This window comes from Terrapene carolina, unplaced genomic scaffold, assembly GCF_002925995.2.
Source record: "Terrapene carolina triunguis isolate 2854851 unplaced genomic scaffold, T_m_triunguis-2.0 Scaffold641, whole genome shotgun sequence".
Classification (NCBI taxonomy): Eukaryota; Metazoa; Chordata; order Testudines; family Emydidae; genus Terrapene; species Terrapene triunguis.
The window spans coordinates 1,784,595-1,799,103 of NW_020664992.1; the positions used below are offsets into that span (position 1 = coordinate 1,784,595).

The 14,509-nt window shown below is 44.3% G+C and overlaps 2 protein-coding genes across 2 annotated transcripts; both read left to right on the forward strand.

The window, feature by feature from the left end:
• Window positions 1-656: 656 nt before the first annotated feature.
• Window positions 657-5,402, forward strand: LOC112116972 (methyltransferase-like protein 7A). The gene is made up of 2 exons (XM_024214752.1): window positions 657-1,244; window positions 4,416-5,402. Exons 1-2 carry the CDS (start codon window positions 750-752, stop codon window positions 4,650-4,652), a joined length of 732 nt encoding a protein of 243 aa, XP_024070520.1. The 5' UTR covers window positions 657-749; the 3' UTR covers window positions 4,653-5,402.
• Window positions 5,403-12,047: 6,645 nt separating this feature from the next.
• On the forward strand, window positions 12,048-14,076 carry LOC112116981 (methyltransferase-like protein 7A). The gene is made up of 2 exons (XM_024214773.2): window positions 12,048-12,551; window positions 13,840-14,076. Exons 1-2 carry the CDS (start codon window positions 12,048-12,050, stop codon window positions 14,074-14,076), a joined length of 741 nt encoding a protein of 246 aa, XP_024070541.1.
• The last annotated feature ends 433 nt before the right edge of the window (window positions 14,077-14,509 follow it).

Genomic DNA, 14,509 nt, shown 5'->3' on the forward strand with positions numbered 1-14,509 from the left:
GGCCGGAGCGCGGCTCGATTCCTGGGGGCGGGGCTTGCAGCAAGCCCCGCCCCCAGGAATTGGGCCCCGCTCTTGCTAAAGCAGGCCCTGCCTAGGTAGGTGGTGGAATCTCCTTCCTTAGGTTTTTAAGGCCCGGCTTGACAAAGTAGAGGACACTATGTTCTCATGCCACAGTGTATCCAATATAATGGTGCTCTAAAAGTAGGCAGTGTTATGACAATACAGCACCCTCCATACAGGCTTGTCCAGAATGTGCTTGAGGTCTGGAATTGCTGCTGCTTAGTGACGATGGGCTCAGTCCTGCAAGGTGGTGAGTGCTCTGGCCCACTTCAGCAAAGCACTTAAACCCGTGCTTAGCTTTCAACTCGTGAGTAGTACCATTAGTGTCAATAGAACAACTCCTGTGTTTAAAGTTAAGCACATAATTAAGTGCTTTGCTCCACCAAGCCACAGCATCCAGGACCTTGAAGGATTGAGCCCAACATTACGTAAGCAAACAAATCAATTTCTATCCCCGTTGCATCCCATTTCAGTTGTGCTTGTAGAATTATGACTAAACAGTGCTCTGTCTCTTTAAGATAGAATTAGGAAGGCAGCCAGCTGAAGAAACCGGACATAACCAGTTCAGCGTGAGCCAGTTGGCCAGGAGAGCGAGAAGGAAATGCTCAGTAAAGTTGGAACACAGCAGCAGGTTTGGCGTTCTGTTTACAGCTGGGATTGAGGATTTTTGCATTCTCCTCTTTGCACTGATGGTGCTGATCCCTCTCCTCCAGCGATGCATCCAGCTCCTCAGCCTGCCTGTGTACCTGCTCTCGTATCTGGGCTTATGGGACCCCCTCTGTAAGAAGATCTTCCCATATTTCATGGCCAAGTGCTCCACTATCTACAACCGCAAACTCTTCCAACAGAAAAAGGACCTGTTCAGCAGCCTGGGGGAGTTTGCAGGCACTTCGAGGGAGCTCAGGCTACTGGAGATAGGCACAGGCTCAGGAGCCAACTTCCAGTTCTACCCACCTGGATGCCGGGTGACATGCACTGATCCCAACCCCAACTTTGAGAGGTTCCTCCTCAAGAGCATTTCTGACAGCCCACACCTCCATTTTGAACGGTTCTTGGTGGCCTCCGGTGAGGACCTGCGTCCAGTGGCTGACGACTCCATGGATGTGGTGGTTTGCACCTTGGTGCTGTGCTCGGTGCGCAGCATCGAGCAGGTCCTGAGAGAAGTCTTGCGAGTGCTCAGGCAGGTGAGTATGAGTACCATTTGGGGGGGGGGTGCTATTTTGGTTATGGGCCAAGCTGTGCTATGCAAAGACTGGTCTAATGGGAGCGTGTGTGGAGCCACCTGCCCCAGAGACGCATCCCTCCCCCGAGTGGCCTAGTGTGCAGGGGTAAACCCCCTTGGGAGATGTGCTGCAGGGACGCAGAGAGGGAGAAGTCCCTGTGTTCTCCTACTAGCAGAGACTGCAAATGTCCACAGGATGGGCTAGTCAATATCCAACCCTTCATCACCTAGAGCATTTATTTGTATGTGTTTGTCTGGAAGCCAGCTGTTTTCTGAACAGAAAGTAGTAAAAGGAAAACAGACAGAACCAGGCCACCTTCATTTCCTTTGCTGTGTCACTTAACACCATTTCAGTATTTATCACACACACTTGTAAGACGGCTATACCTGTGCTGTCTTGACTTACTTTATGTGGCTAACATCCAAATAAAAGCCAATACAACATTCTCCCTTGTTCCTGTAAGGAGACAGACCTGAACAGCTAGTGAGTCGCTTAGCTATGACTGAACCAACTTTAAAAAAAAAAAATCACAATGATGCTGATAATGAAAACAGGCTCATCTGCTCCACTCCTGTTAGCAGACAATTCAAATTTTGGTTCACATGCACTAGCACAATGCTTCAATGACTGGAGTGCAAACCCTACATAGCAGGGGGATGTTTACATTCAAACAGCTGTTCCCTTAGAATTCTTTTAAGCCACAAAAGCATTAGATGGTTTAGCTTAGTTAAAACATCCACATGCAAGCATGCTACAAATTATTCATAAAGCACCTTATCTGAAGCCCAAACTATCTGACTAGATCCCTTAATGGATTTGGTGTCAAATATTCAGAAGCACCTAAGTGACTTCAGGGCCTAAGTTCCTCTTTTAAAAATGAGACTTAGACACTTAAGTTATTTCAGTGCTTCTGAAAATCTTATCCTTGATTTTTCCTCCCCCCTTTAAACTTAAGAATCAAGCATAAATGTGCCATCTTTCTAGTCCATGGATCTCAAAACACATAGCTAAGAAGTGTGCTCATAAAATTGCCGTTGTCTGAATGTGGAAGTGAAACTGCAAGTAACTTTCTCATTAAGATGAAAGCTATCCCACTCTTACCCGGCAGGCTGCACAGCAACCGAGGCTGGAATTCTACCTGGCTGAGCCGTTGCTATTTTTCCTAATTAAGGTGAGAGGGAATTAAAAATAAGCCCTTGCCTTTGTAGTTCTGGCAGTTGAATTCTGTCACCATGCAGAGCAGGAGTGGCCGAACCACAGTACAACCTGACAGCTAGAACAGCTGGCAGTCTTGTTACATGAAACCCACTTGTTAGAGGGAAATTGGATGGCTGTTCTGGTGCCCTCCCCAAGCTCACTGTTCATCCAATAGCCCAGAATTTCCAGCACTCCTGTTCTCTGCACCTTTGTTCAGCAAAAGGCTGGCAATCAGGAGGAATTCTGAAGGAACACCCATACTTCAAACAGAGCTCATGAGTGTGTGATTTCAGGGACTCTCAAGCAGGCTATAGGGACTTCATGGCAACATAGGACACATCTGTCAAGAGTAGAGCAATGAATGGAGGGGTGGGTGGCTGTGCATTTTGGAGGGAGTGGAATCCCAGGTTGAGCAGGAAGAGGTTAGTTTGAATTACCCAGCACTTCTCCTCTTTCACTGCCAGCTTTTCTTCTCCCCAAACTCACTCTCTCTCGTTACTAACAATATTGCCTGTCAAGCACATGCCTACCAGATGCTCTCGACCCTGCAGTGTTACTAACATATTTGTAGATATCCCTTGGACTGCAAAATTGTGCACTACCGTGTGTCCTGTAATATCAATGCCCAACTAAGTTAAATGCTGTATATTCACTGATAACCTCATTGCTTATTGCTTTTAGCATCTCACTCTTGGCCCTCATCTACATGAGCAAGTTTGTTCATTATAACTTAAGATGTAAATTTAAACAGATATAGTTATACCAGTATGACACACTTATTCTGGTGTAACAGTGCCTTTTTTTGGCTTAACTCATTGGTTTTCTACCTGTGTTCCACAGACCCCTGGGGGGTCTACAGACTATGTCTAAAATTTCCAAAGGGGTCCACACCTCCATTCAAAACGTTTTTGGGGTCCACAATTTAAAGAAAGGTTGAAAACCACTGGTTTAGCTTATATAACTTGGGAACAGGTTTAAGCTCAACTGAAAAAAGCTACTAATAAGTGTCCACACCAGGGGGGGCAGGGGTGTTACCCTGTGTAACTGGTAGAAGTTTCCCCATGTAGACAAGGCCTTAGCCTTGGTTGTGACTATAAAGAACATTCCTTAAGGCAATTCAAAACATTTTGTTTTCATTGTGGAGCTAAATTACAAGGTAGGGCAAAAAACATGTACAGCAACTTCCTCACTAAGGGGTGAAAAATTCAAATCAGAATCTGTAACTCTTACACCAGCTTCCACTAAAACAGCCTTGAATGTTCTCAATAGGTTTGCTCTCAGCACTAGCTCTGCTACTTATCCAGTGTTTTTAATGACTGGAATATGCTGTACTAGATCCGCTCTCCGGCAGTGGATTCAGTGAAGCAGTTGTGCAGCTCACAAGACTGCCAATGAAGTGAATGCCCGATCCTTGTCTAGTGGCACCTGCCTCACCGTGCTATATAAACATCAGTGAATTAACCCTCACCACTTGGAGGGTATGGTAAGTGTTCTGATCATCCCCATTTTACAGATGGAAAAACTGAATACCGGAAAGTTAAGTGATTTGCTCAAGGGCACACAAAGCAGTAGTGGCAGAGTTGCAAACAGAATCCATGAGTCCTGACTCTCAGTCACAAGATCATCCTTCCCCTTCCACGTGGAACTCAAACCTTTCTGTAGTCATGTAGCTTCCCCAAATAGTATTTTTTAAGTCTTATAGGAGTGAAATAAGACAGAATGAGAACATGGTGGAATGCTGACTGGCCTCCATGGATAATTGATTATGGGTAGCAGTTCCTGAAGACATAATAGTTAGAAGTGAGCCTGAACCAAACATGGCCAGAATGTGGGGAGTTTGACCCAAGAGTTGTCTCTCCAAAGTGGAAGGGAGATGGTGGTGATTTTAAGAGCCCTTGTTTGTTCCTGAAGCATTTTGATTGCTTTGTTTCCCAGGGTGGTTCTTTGTATTTCTTGGAGCATGTGGCTGCAGATCATTCCAGCTGGAGCTACTTTTGGCAACAGATCTACAACCCAACCTGGAGATATTTGGGAGACGGGTGCTGCCTGACCAGAGAGACCTGGAAGGACCTGGAGAAGGCAGGGTTCTCGGAACTGAAGTTGCGGCACATACATGCCCCCCTGTCCTGGAACCCTACTCGTCCCCATATCATTGGATATGCTGTGAAATAACTAACTCCATGCACTGAGAAACAAGGTCACTTCAGCACCGTGGTTCCTTCCAATTCCTAGGGGTATTTACTTCTGGCTAGCAGCCTTATAATGTCAGAGCCATACTTATTTAGCAATTAGCTGCCCAACCAAATTGCCTTGTTGGGTTTATGAGAATAACAGGGAAAACATACTGAGCATCCATTGCTTATCCTAACTATGGTGTCGGGTTTGTCCATATGCCTGTCAGGCTCCTCCCAGTTTTCAGACAAAGCACTGGTCAGCATTTTTCACCGACTGTCCTGCTAGCTTTTGTGGATCACATTCTAAGGCACTGATAATAGACAGAGCCTCGTTCACCATAGACAGAGCCTCGTTCACCATAGACAGAGCCTCAGTGCCTAAGTCAAGCTTTGTGGATCTCAGAGTTGTTCCTGTGACTTTCTGGGCACCGTGCTGCTTGGGGTTGCAATGCCTAAGTACCTTTGGGAATCCGGGCTCATCAGTCTAAATCAGATTTGAAACAGCAATCTGCACAACAAAATGCTCCCATTATAGCAGAGTAATTAGCACTAGTTAAGGCCAACAGAGTAGCTTGTGGCCCCCAAGTGGCAGGGAACTCATATCCTACTGAAAGGTAATAGAAGGAAAAACCTAAGCACTAGACATATCCACTCAGACTGCACTGAAAGTACTTTTGATACAATTTCTTTTGTTTTAATTTGTTTGTCTTTTGTAATTGCTACAGAACCACGGTGTTGCTACAGAGACATAGGCTTCTCAATAAAGTTGAAAATACTGTATTTTGATTATATCCTCTGCTTTGTTACCAATAGGGGGAGCAGGTAACTCATTTTTGTAAACACTAACCCCCGTACAGTGTTTTTTCCCCCGAGATTAGTGTAAGGCCAAATTCAGATCTGGTGTAAGCAAATGCAACTCCACTGGAGTTCCACCAAGTCTGAATTTGGCCCATTAAGTCTAACCCAGGAGATGAACACTGGAACAAATGGATTTCACTCAGTAATTGATAGAAAGAAAGGCAACTACAGGAACAAGACCATACATTCAAACTTGAATACATTTCTTTAAATTAAACAAATTTGCATCAAAGTTTCAGGTGGGAAAGACAATATACTATGCACTTTTATAATACTATGCACTTTGAAACCAAGGATCTCAAAGCATTTTACAAATATTGATCCCACAGACTTCATAGTACTTCTCATTAAGGAGTTAGCAAGATTAATGTTATCCATAGTTCAGAGACGAGAAGTTGAGGCACAGACAGATGAAGTGACTCAGCCAAGTTCACACAGGACAACAGTGGCAGGGGTGAGAATAGTACCCCATGAGTCTTGTCTTCCAGTCCCATGATCTAATCACTAGACCTCTTCTACCAGATCAGAAGCCAGGGCAGACTTCCCTTTACATATGCACTCTGATGAAACAGGCTATGAACTGCACTCTGGACAATGCAGCTTTTGAAGGCAAGTTCTCATTCCAATACTTATTCATCATCTACTTAATCATGTACAGGGCTCACCAAAAACAGCAATCAAGGCCCAAGGAAGAGATAAAAAATCCCACCCCTAAACATCTTCCTTTCTGCAGATCACACCTTCCTTGGCTGCAGTTACATAATTCAGCAAATATCAGATGCAAAACTGGCAAATACACAAAGCCAAACACAACCTGTTTCAGGAATGGTTTACATGCATCACCTGTGTATACAGAGATGAGAGCCTCTCAGGTGTCCATCTTGTACTTGGGCTCACTGTCCACCACACATAGCTGCAAACTGCTATCACCAACATTATGACTTACTTTGGTACAGGAGTCCTAGGCTAATTCTTGGTTACACTTGGTTCCATAGCAACAACACCGCCCATGCTTCCCATGTCTCTGTTGGAAAACAGCCTAGTACCTGACAATGAACATCAAGCATATTAACCTACAGCTTCCATTTCATCTCCCAAGCTCTTTCAAACATTCATTGCCAAACAATTGCTCTAGCAACACCTCCTTCTTCAAGTAGGCATAGGACTAGACAGAGCTAGTTGCTGAGTACACTTAGACATAAAGTAACCCATCAGTTCATCCCCAAATAATATGGGCCAGATTTTTAAGACCTTTCAGGAAGCCGAGCCCTTTTGAAAACTGAACATAAATGTCACAATGGGAATTGTTGGTGCTCAGATATTTGGGGAGGAAGGGGGGAAATCTGGCCTCAAACATCGACTTGAGCATTTGAAAATCTAATCCTGATGAAGTTTGAAAAATCTGGCCCATTAGCAAGTGTTTTTAACTAGTTTAAGGCTTCTGTTTCAAGTGATATCACGCTGATAACCAAATGCAGGACACCATGTACTGGTAAATATCATTCACTTAAAAGTTAGGTTCATTCCCTCTGGGGCACCTGGCATTGGCCACTGTCGGTAGACAGGATACTGGGCTGGATGGACTTTTGGTCTGACCCAGTATGGCCGTTCTTATGTATACTGAAACTTACAGTTCATGAAAAAGAGCAAAACCTCCACTTTCAGCCTAGATGCAGAGTAGAATAATGTGTACTTTACTGTGTACAAACAAACAAAAAAAGGTACTTTCTTAGGGTATGTCTACACTTGTAGAGTTTTTGCGGTGTAAGTTTCACCAGTGATAGGGAACCAGTGAAAGTAAAGCGCTGGTTTGTGTACTCACTCAATTCCTCAGGCGTCAGAGAGTGTTTACACTAGCAGCACTTCCATAGGGCAGCTATCCCACAGTGCAGCTCTCTCCATAGGTCTTGTGGGAAGGGGTGGGTGAGCGGAAGGCATGCTGGATCCCTGCTCAGTGCCCCATGCTGCCCTGCTTCATGTCCCAGCAGCCCTATTACTTCCTTGTTTCTTTTGTGGCATTTTTTTTTTTTTTTTAAAAACCCTGCTGTCTAGCTGCTTTCCCTGCCATATCTACAAGCAAAGGGAAAGGGGGGTTACTTTGTGTCAGAGCAGCGGAGATGCTGGCCAGAGCAGTCACTTTTGAAACTGTGGGATATCCTTCAGAGGCCAAAAGGAGTTTACGCTGGTAGAACGTGTCTTCACTTTCACAACAGCGCAAAAAGAACAGCAGTAAGAGCAATATGCCTCTTGTGAAGGTGGTTTTCACTGCAAAAAGTCATTAACAAGTGTAGACGCTCCAGCGGTTTTAGTGCAAAAAAAGGGACTTTAAATGGTGAGTGTAGACATAGCCTTTCTCAAAAGATCTGCTCTATGTCCACAGTCAGAGTTCCTGACTTTAGTGACAACCCCCCCACACACACATTTTTAGTCCCACAGAACCAGTACAACTAAAGCAACAGATTCTATTCCATCTTTTGTATCAACAACAGAATCGCCAATCAGTTACACCTGTGCAAGCTCATTGGCGACTCATGCATTGCACAGCTGCTGCTGAATGCATGATTGTAAAACACCAGGTTGCAGAGGTGTAATTGAAGGCTTTGTGTGACAGTCCAGCCTTTATTAGTAACAATGAGGCACAAAGTGCCATTTTCTATTGATTTACCTTTTAGAGCAGACCAACAGGTAAAGGAAAACTAAGCTCAAATTTAAAAGTCTATGTGAAAGCATGCGTTACTTGCTCTGTAAAAGCCATCCTGAATTGACACACAGCCCTTCCTCCCAGCAGAGCAACTGCTTCCATTTAAAAGGAAGGGCACTGAAAATGGAATCACAAAATCTAGTTCACAGCTATATTGCTACATACACCATAAAAACAAAATTCTTCCCCTTTTCCTCTTGTTCTCACTTGCTGGTTACACCAGTCCCCCTCATAGAGGTGAGCGTGATGGAACTGACTTGTTGCAAAATCAGGCAGCTACATATACAATTTACTGAAAATATATTTTTCTTTGGCAAATGATCTCTCCCAGGAGACCTAATCAGATTTAATTGGCCATGCTGGATGCTGTGGTATCACTGCTAGAGGGAAAGCCCTGCCACTGCTTCCCCACCCTCTGGACAGGCAGAAAGATCCTCACTTACAGCATGGCCTCCCTCAATCTACTTAAGAGACTTGACAACTAAAGTGTTGTGAAATCAGGGCAATGATCTGATTTTCTACCTGCCAGACATCAAAAGTTGGCTTCTTGCAGCCTGTATGTTAATAATTTGATGTTCTCATGGAAGTGAAAAGACTTTGCTTACATTACGTAGCAAGTCTTCATACTGAAGGATTCTGTAAAACCCATATTAACAAAATCCACAGTATCTTAAAACAGTCTAAAGTGTTTCCTGGATCATATGATTAGACCATCTACAAAAAACAACCAACAAACCCTCTGTGTATGGGAATGTAAGTTATCCTGAATTCTCATTTATTTGTCTGTGCAGCTCCAGGCTGTATCTTGTTTCATTGTAGTCTAAAGTCAAGGAAGAGTAAGAAAGGTTATGATTGTTACATAAGATAAACAGGAATTTGTTTTAGTCCAGAGTGTGTATTTAAACAGTACCGAGCGTCAATAAATAATATTCAGGCTGCTGGCATGTGACATAAATATTAGATTTTGGCTCACACTGAGGGAAACTGATCCAAGTGCTGCTTAAATAAATGTCTGCATATACATGCCAAAATTGGTCTCTGTTCATGAGTTGTTTTAAAAGAGGAAAATGCTGAGACAGTGTGACCCAGCAGAAATCACTAAGAGCCAGGACTCCTGAATTTTTTGAGCTTTGCACTGATTCACTGCAAGACCTTAAGCCCAGTCACTTCACCTCACTGTACTGTCATTGGTCCATCTATATACCTCCCTCCTGAGCACTGAGAGAATTAGCTAGTTAATAAAAATGAGGAGTCCTTGTGGCACCTTAGAGACTAACAAATTTACTTGGGCATAAGCTTTCGTGGGCTATAAAGTGCTTTGAAAAAAATTCAACCTACTAAAAATAACACCCGTTTCCATGCAGGGAAAGGTCATGCTTGATTTTTGGGGCAGCAGCAATATCTTCTGTAGTTTAAGGGGTTGGGATAGCATCTCCTGCAGAACAAAAATGGAGCCAAGAAATTTGCATTAGGGCATTATCACAACAGCTGCCTCAAGCTGGATTCCATTGATGTGGGGTAAGTACATTTTGGCACAGCTCCATGACTACAGCTTATAAGAAATGCAAAAGAGAAACAGAACTCCCACAACATCCAATGTGACTATTTCTTCCACACCACTGTTAGCTTGGTCAGGTCCAAACTCTCCTCTCTGTTGATAGCAATGCTGCTAATTATGCTCCTACAGCAGTTCCTTGCCCTGCTTGCATATCTGCTTTTGTTCCTGAGACTCTGAGATCTCATCTGTAGCAAGAAGATATTTTTCCCACCTGTCATGGGAAGATTCACCATCATTTACAACAGACAGACATCTGATCAGAAACAGGAGCTCTGGAGTAGCCTGCAGGAGTTCACAAACACCTCAGAGGAGCTGGTGCTGATGGATATTAGTTGTGACACTGGAGCCAACTTCCAGTTCTATCTGTTGGGATGCCGAGTGATCTGCACAGACCGCAACTTTGAGAAGTTTCTTTTCAGGAAAATTGCTGAGAATCAGTACCTCCACATCGGGAATTTTGTGGTAGCCCAAGTTCTCTGCTGAATTCTGGTGCAGTGCTTGATGCAAAGTACACCTCTACCTCGATATAATTCTGTCCTCGGGAGCCAAAAAATCTTACCGTGTTATAGGTGAAACCACGTTATATTGAACTTGCTTTGATCCGCCGGAGTGCGCAGCCCCGCCCCCCCGGAGCACTGCTTTACCGTGTTATATCAGAGTTCGTGTTATATCGGGTCGCGTTATATCGGGGTAGCGGTGTATAGAGAAGGGGTGGAATCCACAAAGGAATGTAGGTGCCTAAATTAGGCACCTAAGTCCCAGTTTTGGCTCCACTGTGATCCACAAAACTCTTGCCAAACCCTGGAAAGGCCTGGCTTAACATGAGTAATTAAACACGGGGGAGGCCTCATTCCTTGGAAGATAGGATTAGGAAGGTAACTAGATCAGCAGGCTGAAAACAGAACATTCGTGCTAAGATAAGTAAATAGGTCACTAAGCTAAAAGACAGAATGTCTGAGCTAGCTTAAAATAAGAGGGGGAATACCCAGAGAATCATTTACTGAAAACAAGCTAACAATGGATAAGAGAAGACTGGAACACAAGATGCAGTGAAGAGTAAGTTGGGCATGGACAGAACATGCTGTAGAAGAGGGATTGATTCCTACAAAATGACCAAGTCAACCCCCAAAATGTGATGCACTGTATTGTGTAAATGTATAGAAAGGAAGAGGTTTGCTGTGTAACTTTGAATGTGTCGTACGCCCTATACCCGCCTCCTACGTTTGAGCCTGATCAACTCCACATAGCTTTGCTGTATGCCAAATAAAAGCATCTGAGTGTTGAGACTGGAGTCAAACAGAGTTCTCTGGGAACCAAGTGGAAATAGGTCTCAGGGAAACCTCAACATGCTGTAGGTGCTTAAGCTCACTCAGCACCTAAGTTTTCAGAGTAAAAGTTCCCAAGCCACCTAAGTTTCTGCTTCACTCTAAGCATCAGGACATTATTTCCTGCCTAACCCCCAGAGTGATTCACAGACTAGGGAAAAACAGGAATTCAGCCATTTAAATCACGTTCAGGGCTCGAACTGGTAGGCATGCTCAGAAACCACCTACCAGATCAGGTCCCATTCAGAAGGAGCCAGCCACCTTATGAATTTTAAATGAATGGTTAGCACAATTGCATGGGAGTGATGTGGGAGAACCATGTTTAATTCCCCCTCTCTGCCAAAAATAGAGAAAGGATTTGAATAGGGGTCTCCCACCTCTCAGGAGAGTTCTCTAACCAATGAGCTATGGCATCTTCTGACATAGGGTTCCCTCAGTCTCTCCTGTTGAAGCTGTTCCCCTGTGGCTAAATAATAAAGAGTAGTTGGAGCATGGGACTGGACCCAGGGTCTCCCACCTTCTAGACAAACCCTTAGCCACAACATTGAAAATGAGACAGGGTTGCTTTAAGAGAGAGGGCAGAAACTGTTATCTGAAACTTGCTAAACAATTAAGGGTTAGGGACTTCCAGCAAGTTGCATCAGTCAAGTTCCACACTGCAGGATCCAGCCTACATCAGTTCATCATATAACCAACCAGCTTCCAGACTGCGTCAGTTGTTCCTAACAGAGCAGTTCGTCTTTGCTGCTCAAGTTTCAGCCAGGACCTTTACACTGGATTTTGAAATCGGCTGGAGAAGCTGCCTACTAGATCAGTACAAAGAGCAGAAAGTAATCCCAAGAGTGAATAGAGCTGCTTCATAGACTCACTCTGCATTCTGCCTAAACTTCAAGGGATCTTATTTTTAAATAAGCAGGCTCTTCTCAGGGCAAGTCCTACTGAGAAGTGGGAATGGCAAAGGCAGTGGTCCTGTTTCTCCGTGTTTGCGTGCAGCTGCTTGCCCTGCCTATATATCTGCTATCATTCCTAGGCATATGGGACCCATTCTGTAAGAAGATATTCCTTCCCTTCTTCATGGAGAAGTTCACTGCAAGTTACAACCGGATGGTGTCAAGGCACAAACAAGAGCTGTTCTGCAACCTGCAGGAGTTTGCAGGCCCCTCGGGAGAACTGACTTTGCTGGAGATTGGGACTGGCACTGGCGCCAACTTCCAATTCTACCCACCTGGCTGCAAAATTACCTGCACTGACATAAACCTCAACTTCCAGCACGGTGTCTCCAAGAGCATGGCACAGAATCAGCACCTCCAGTTTCAGCCCTTCCTGGTGATCCCAGGGGAGGACTTGAACCAAGTGGCTGACAGCTCTATGGATGCAGTGGTTTGCACCTTGGTCCTGTGCTCAGTGCAAAGCATAGAGGGTGTCTTGAAAGAAGTTTTGAGAGTACTCAGAGCCGTGAGTATTTAAGAAAAGATATTTCCTATATTATTATTACCTATTCTACAGCCACTGGACCAGATTCACCAGTGACCTTCAGCTTTTTGCCACTCTGGAGATGCAAAGCTGCCACAAACCTCGTTTATTTGGCCAATTAAATTGGACTTATATCCACTTTGCATACCAAAGAGGTGCAAAGCAGTAGGAGCATACTGGTCACTTTGCCCCATTATTCTTAGGCCAACTGTGTTTTGTGCATTCAACTCCCAATAACTTCAGTGGAAATTGGGACACATGCAATTTAAGGCAGAATTTTAATTTTTTTCCCTACAAGGGATTTTTCTTTTAGAAAAAAGCAAATTCTCAGTCTAGCATGGTGAAACATCTTGTCGGTTAACACAGGGCCCCACCCAAAAAAAGTATTTAAATTTTACATGGGAGATATCAAAAGTTTGGTCATTTCTATCTACACCAGATATGGATAAAATATTAATTCAGTGAAGTTTAAAGTTTTAGGATGTTATAGGTGAAATATTAGAGCTTTCCTAGACAGCATGGTCCAATGGACAGGAGATCTCAGTTCTGCTAGTCAGGAAATCTAGGTTCTACTCCTGCTCTGCCACTGACTCGCTGTGTTATCTTGGACAAATCACTTAACATCTAAAAAGAAGTGCTGATCTCATCCTTGAGGTTGAAATAACCATTCCTTTAACTCCATTCCCCTTATTTGCTCAAAACTTTCTGTAAAGAATTCCATCTGGGTTAAAACTCCCTGGTCCTGATTTTCAACTGCTCCATTCCTGTGCAGGAATTTCAACCTTAATGGTGGGATTTTTAAAAGGGACCTAAGTATTCCCAAATCCCAATTCATTTTAATGGGAATTAAGCATCTCTCTCTCTCTCAGGCTCCTTTGAAAACCACATCCTAGTAGTTTTACTCTGAACAAAACCACAAAGTTCTGATTACTGTGAAAGATAAATAGAGTTAAAGAAACCCGGTACCAGCAAGCACATCTTTTGTCTTTTTAGAACTTATTGATATGGATTTTAAACACCTCTGCAAAAATATGTAATTTTCTGTTTATTTTAAAATGTACAGGATTAAAAGAGCAACTTGGGGGGAGGAGGGGAGTATTTTGATACTGACTGAAATGTATGCAAAGAAAGCCTCAATTCCAAGTGTATAAATTGCTGAGGGAGAAAGGCAGAACAGAAACAGAGTTTTAAGAGCACAAAGAAAAGTTATGTAAACTGCATATCAGTTCCTTCATGTTTAAAATATTTCTAAATTGTTTTGTTTCCCCAGGGTGGGGCATTTTATTTCTTAGAACATGTAGCTGCAGATCCTACAAGCTGGAGCTCTTTTTGGCAGCAAGTCTACTATCCAACTTGGAAACTTGTGTTTGATGAATGCCACCTCACAAGAGAGATCTGGAAAAACCTTGAACAGGCCACGTTTTCAGAAATAAAGTTACGGCACATACAAGTCCCATTATACTGGACTCCAGTTCAGTCTCATATCATCGGATATGCTATAAAATAATTCTCACTGTGCTGCGACGTATGCACTTTTCTATGTTTGCTTCCAGGGCCGGCTTTAGGCCGATTCAGCCGATTCGGCTGAATTGGGCCCCGCGCCAAGAGGGCCCCGCGCTGCAGCTCTCCACCCCGCCCCCAGCTCACTTCCCCTCCCCTGCTTCCCGCGAATCAGAGATTCGCGGGAAGTCTGAACAGGAGCAGGGGCGGGCCGGCAGCACAAGGTAAGCTGCGGTGGTGGGGGCGCGAGAAGGGCTCCGGGGAGGCGCCGCCCGTGCCCGCCGAGCACTCAGGCCCGGCTCGGGTCCGGCCCGGCCCCCGGGAATCGGGCCCCGCTCTTGCTAAAGCCGGCCCTGTCAAGCAGGGTCTATTTGCGTGCACCCAGGAAAGGGGCAATAGCTCTAGATAGCTTCACTTACTTGAACTAAAAGGACAATCCA

Excerpts from the sequence above, each read along its gene's own strand:
- LOC112116972 (XM_024214752.1), top strand. The coding sequence starts at position 750 with ATGGTGCTGATCCCTCTCCTCCAGCGATGCATCCAGCTCCTCAGCCTG. Across the intron at positions 1,245-4,415 it reads TCTTGCGAGTGCTCAGGCAG|GGTGGTTCTTTGTATTTCTT; the intron begins GTGAGTATGAGT and ends TTTGTTTCCCAG.
- LOC112116981 (XM_024214773.2), top strand. The coding sequence starts at position 12,048 with ATGGCAAAGGCAGTGGTCCTGTTTCTCCGTGTTTGCGTGCAGCTGCTT. Across the intron at positions 12,552-13,839 it reads TTTTGAGAGTACTCAGAGCC|GGTGGGGCATTTTATTTCTT; the intron begins GTGAGTATTTAA and ends TTGTTTCCCCAG.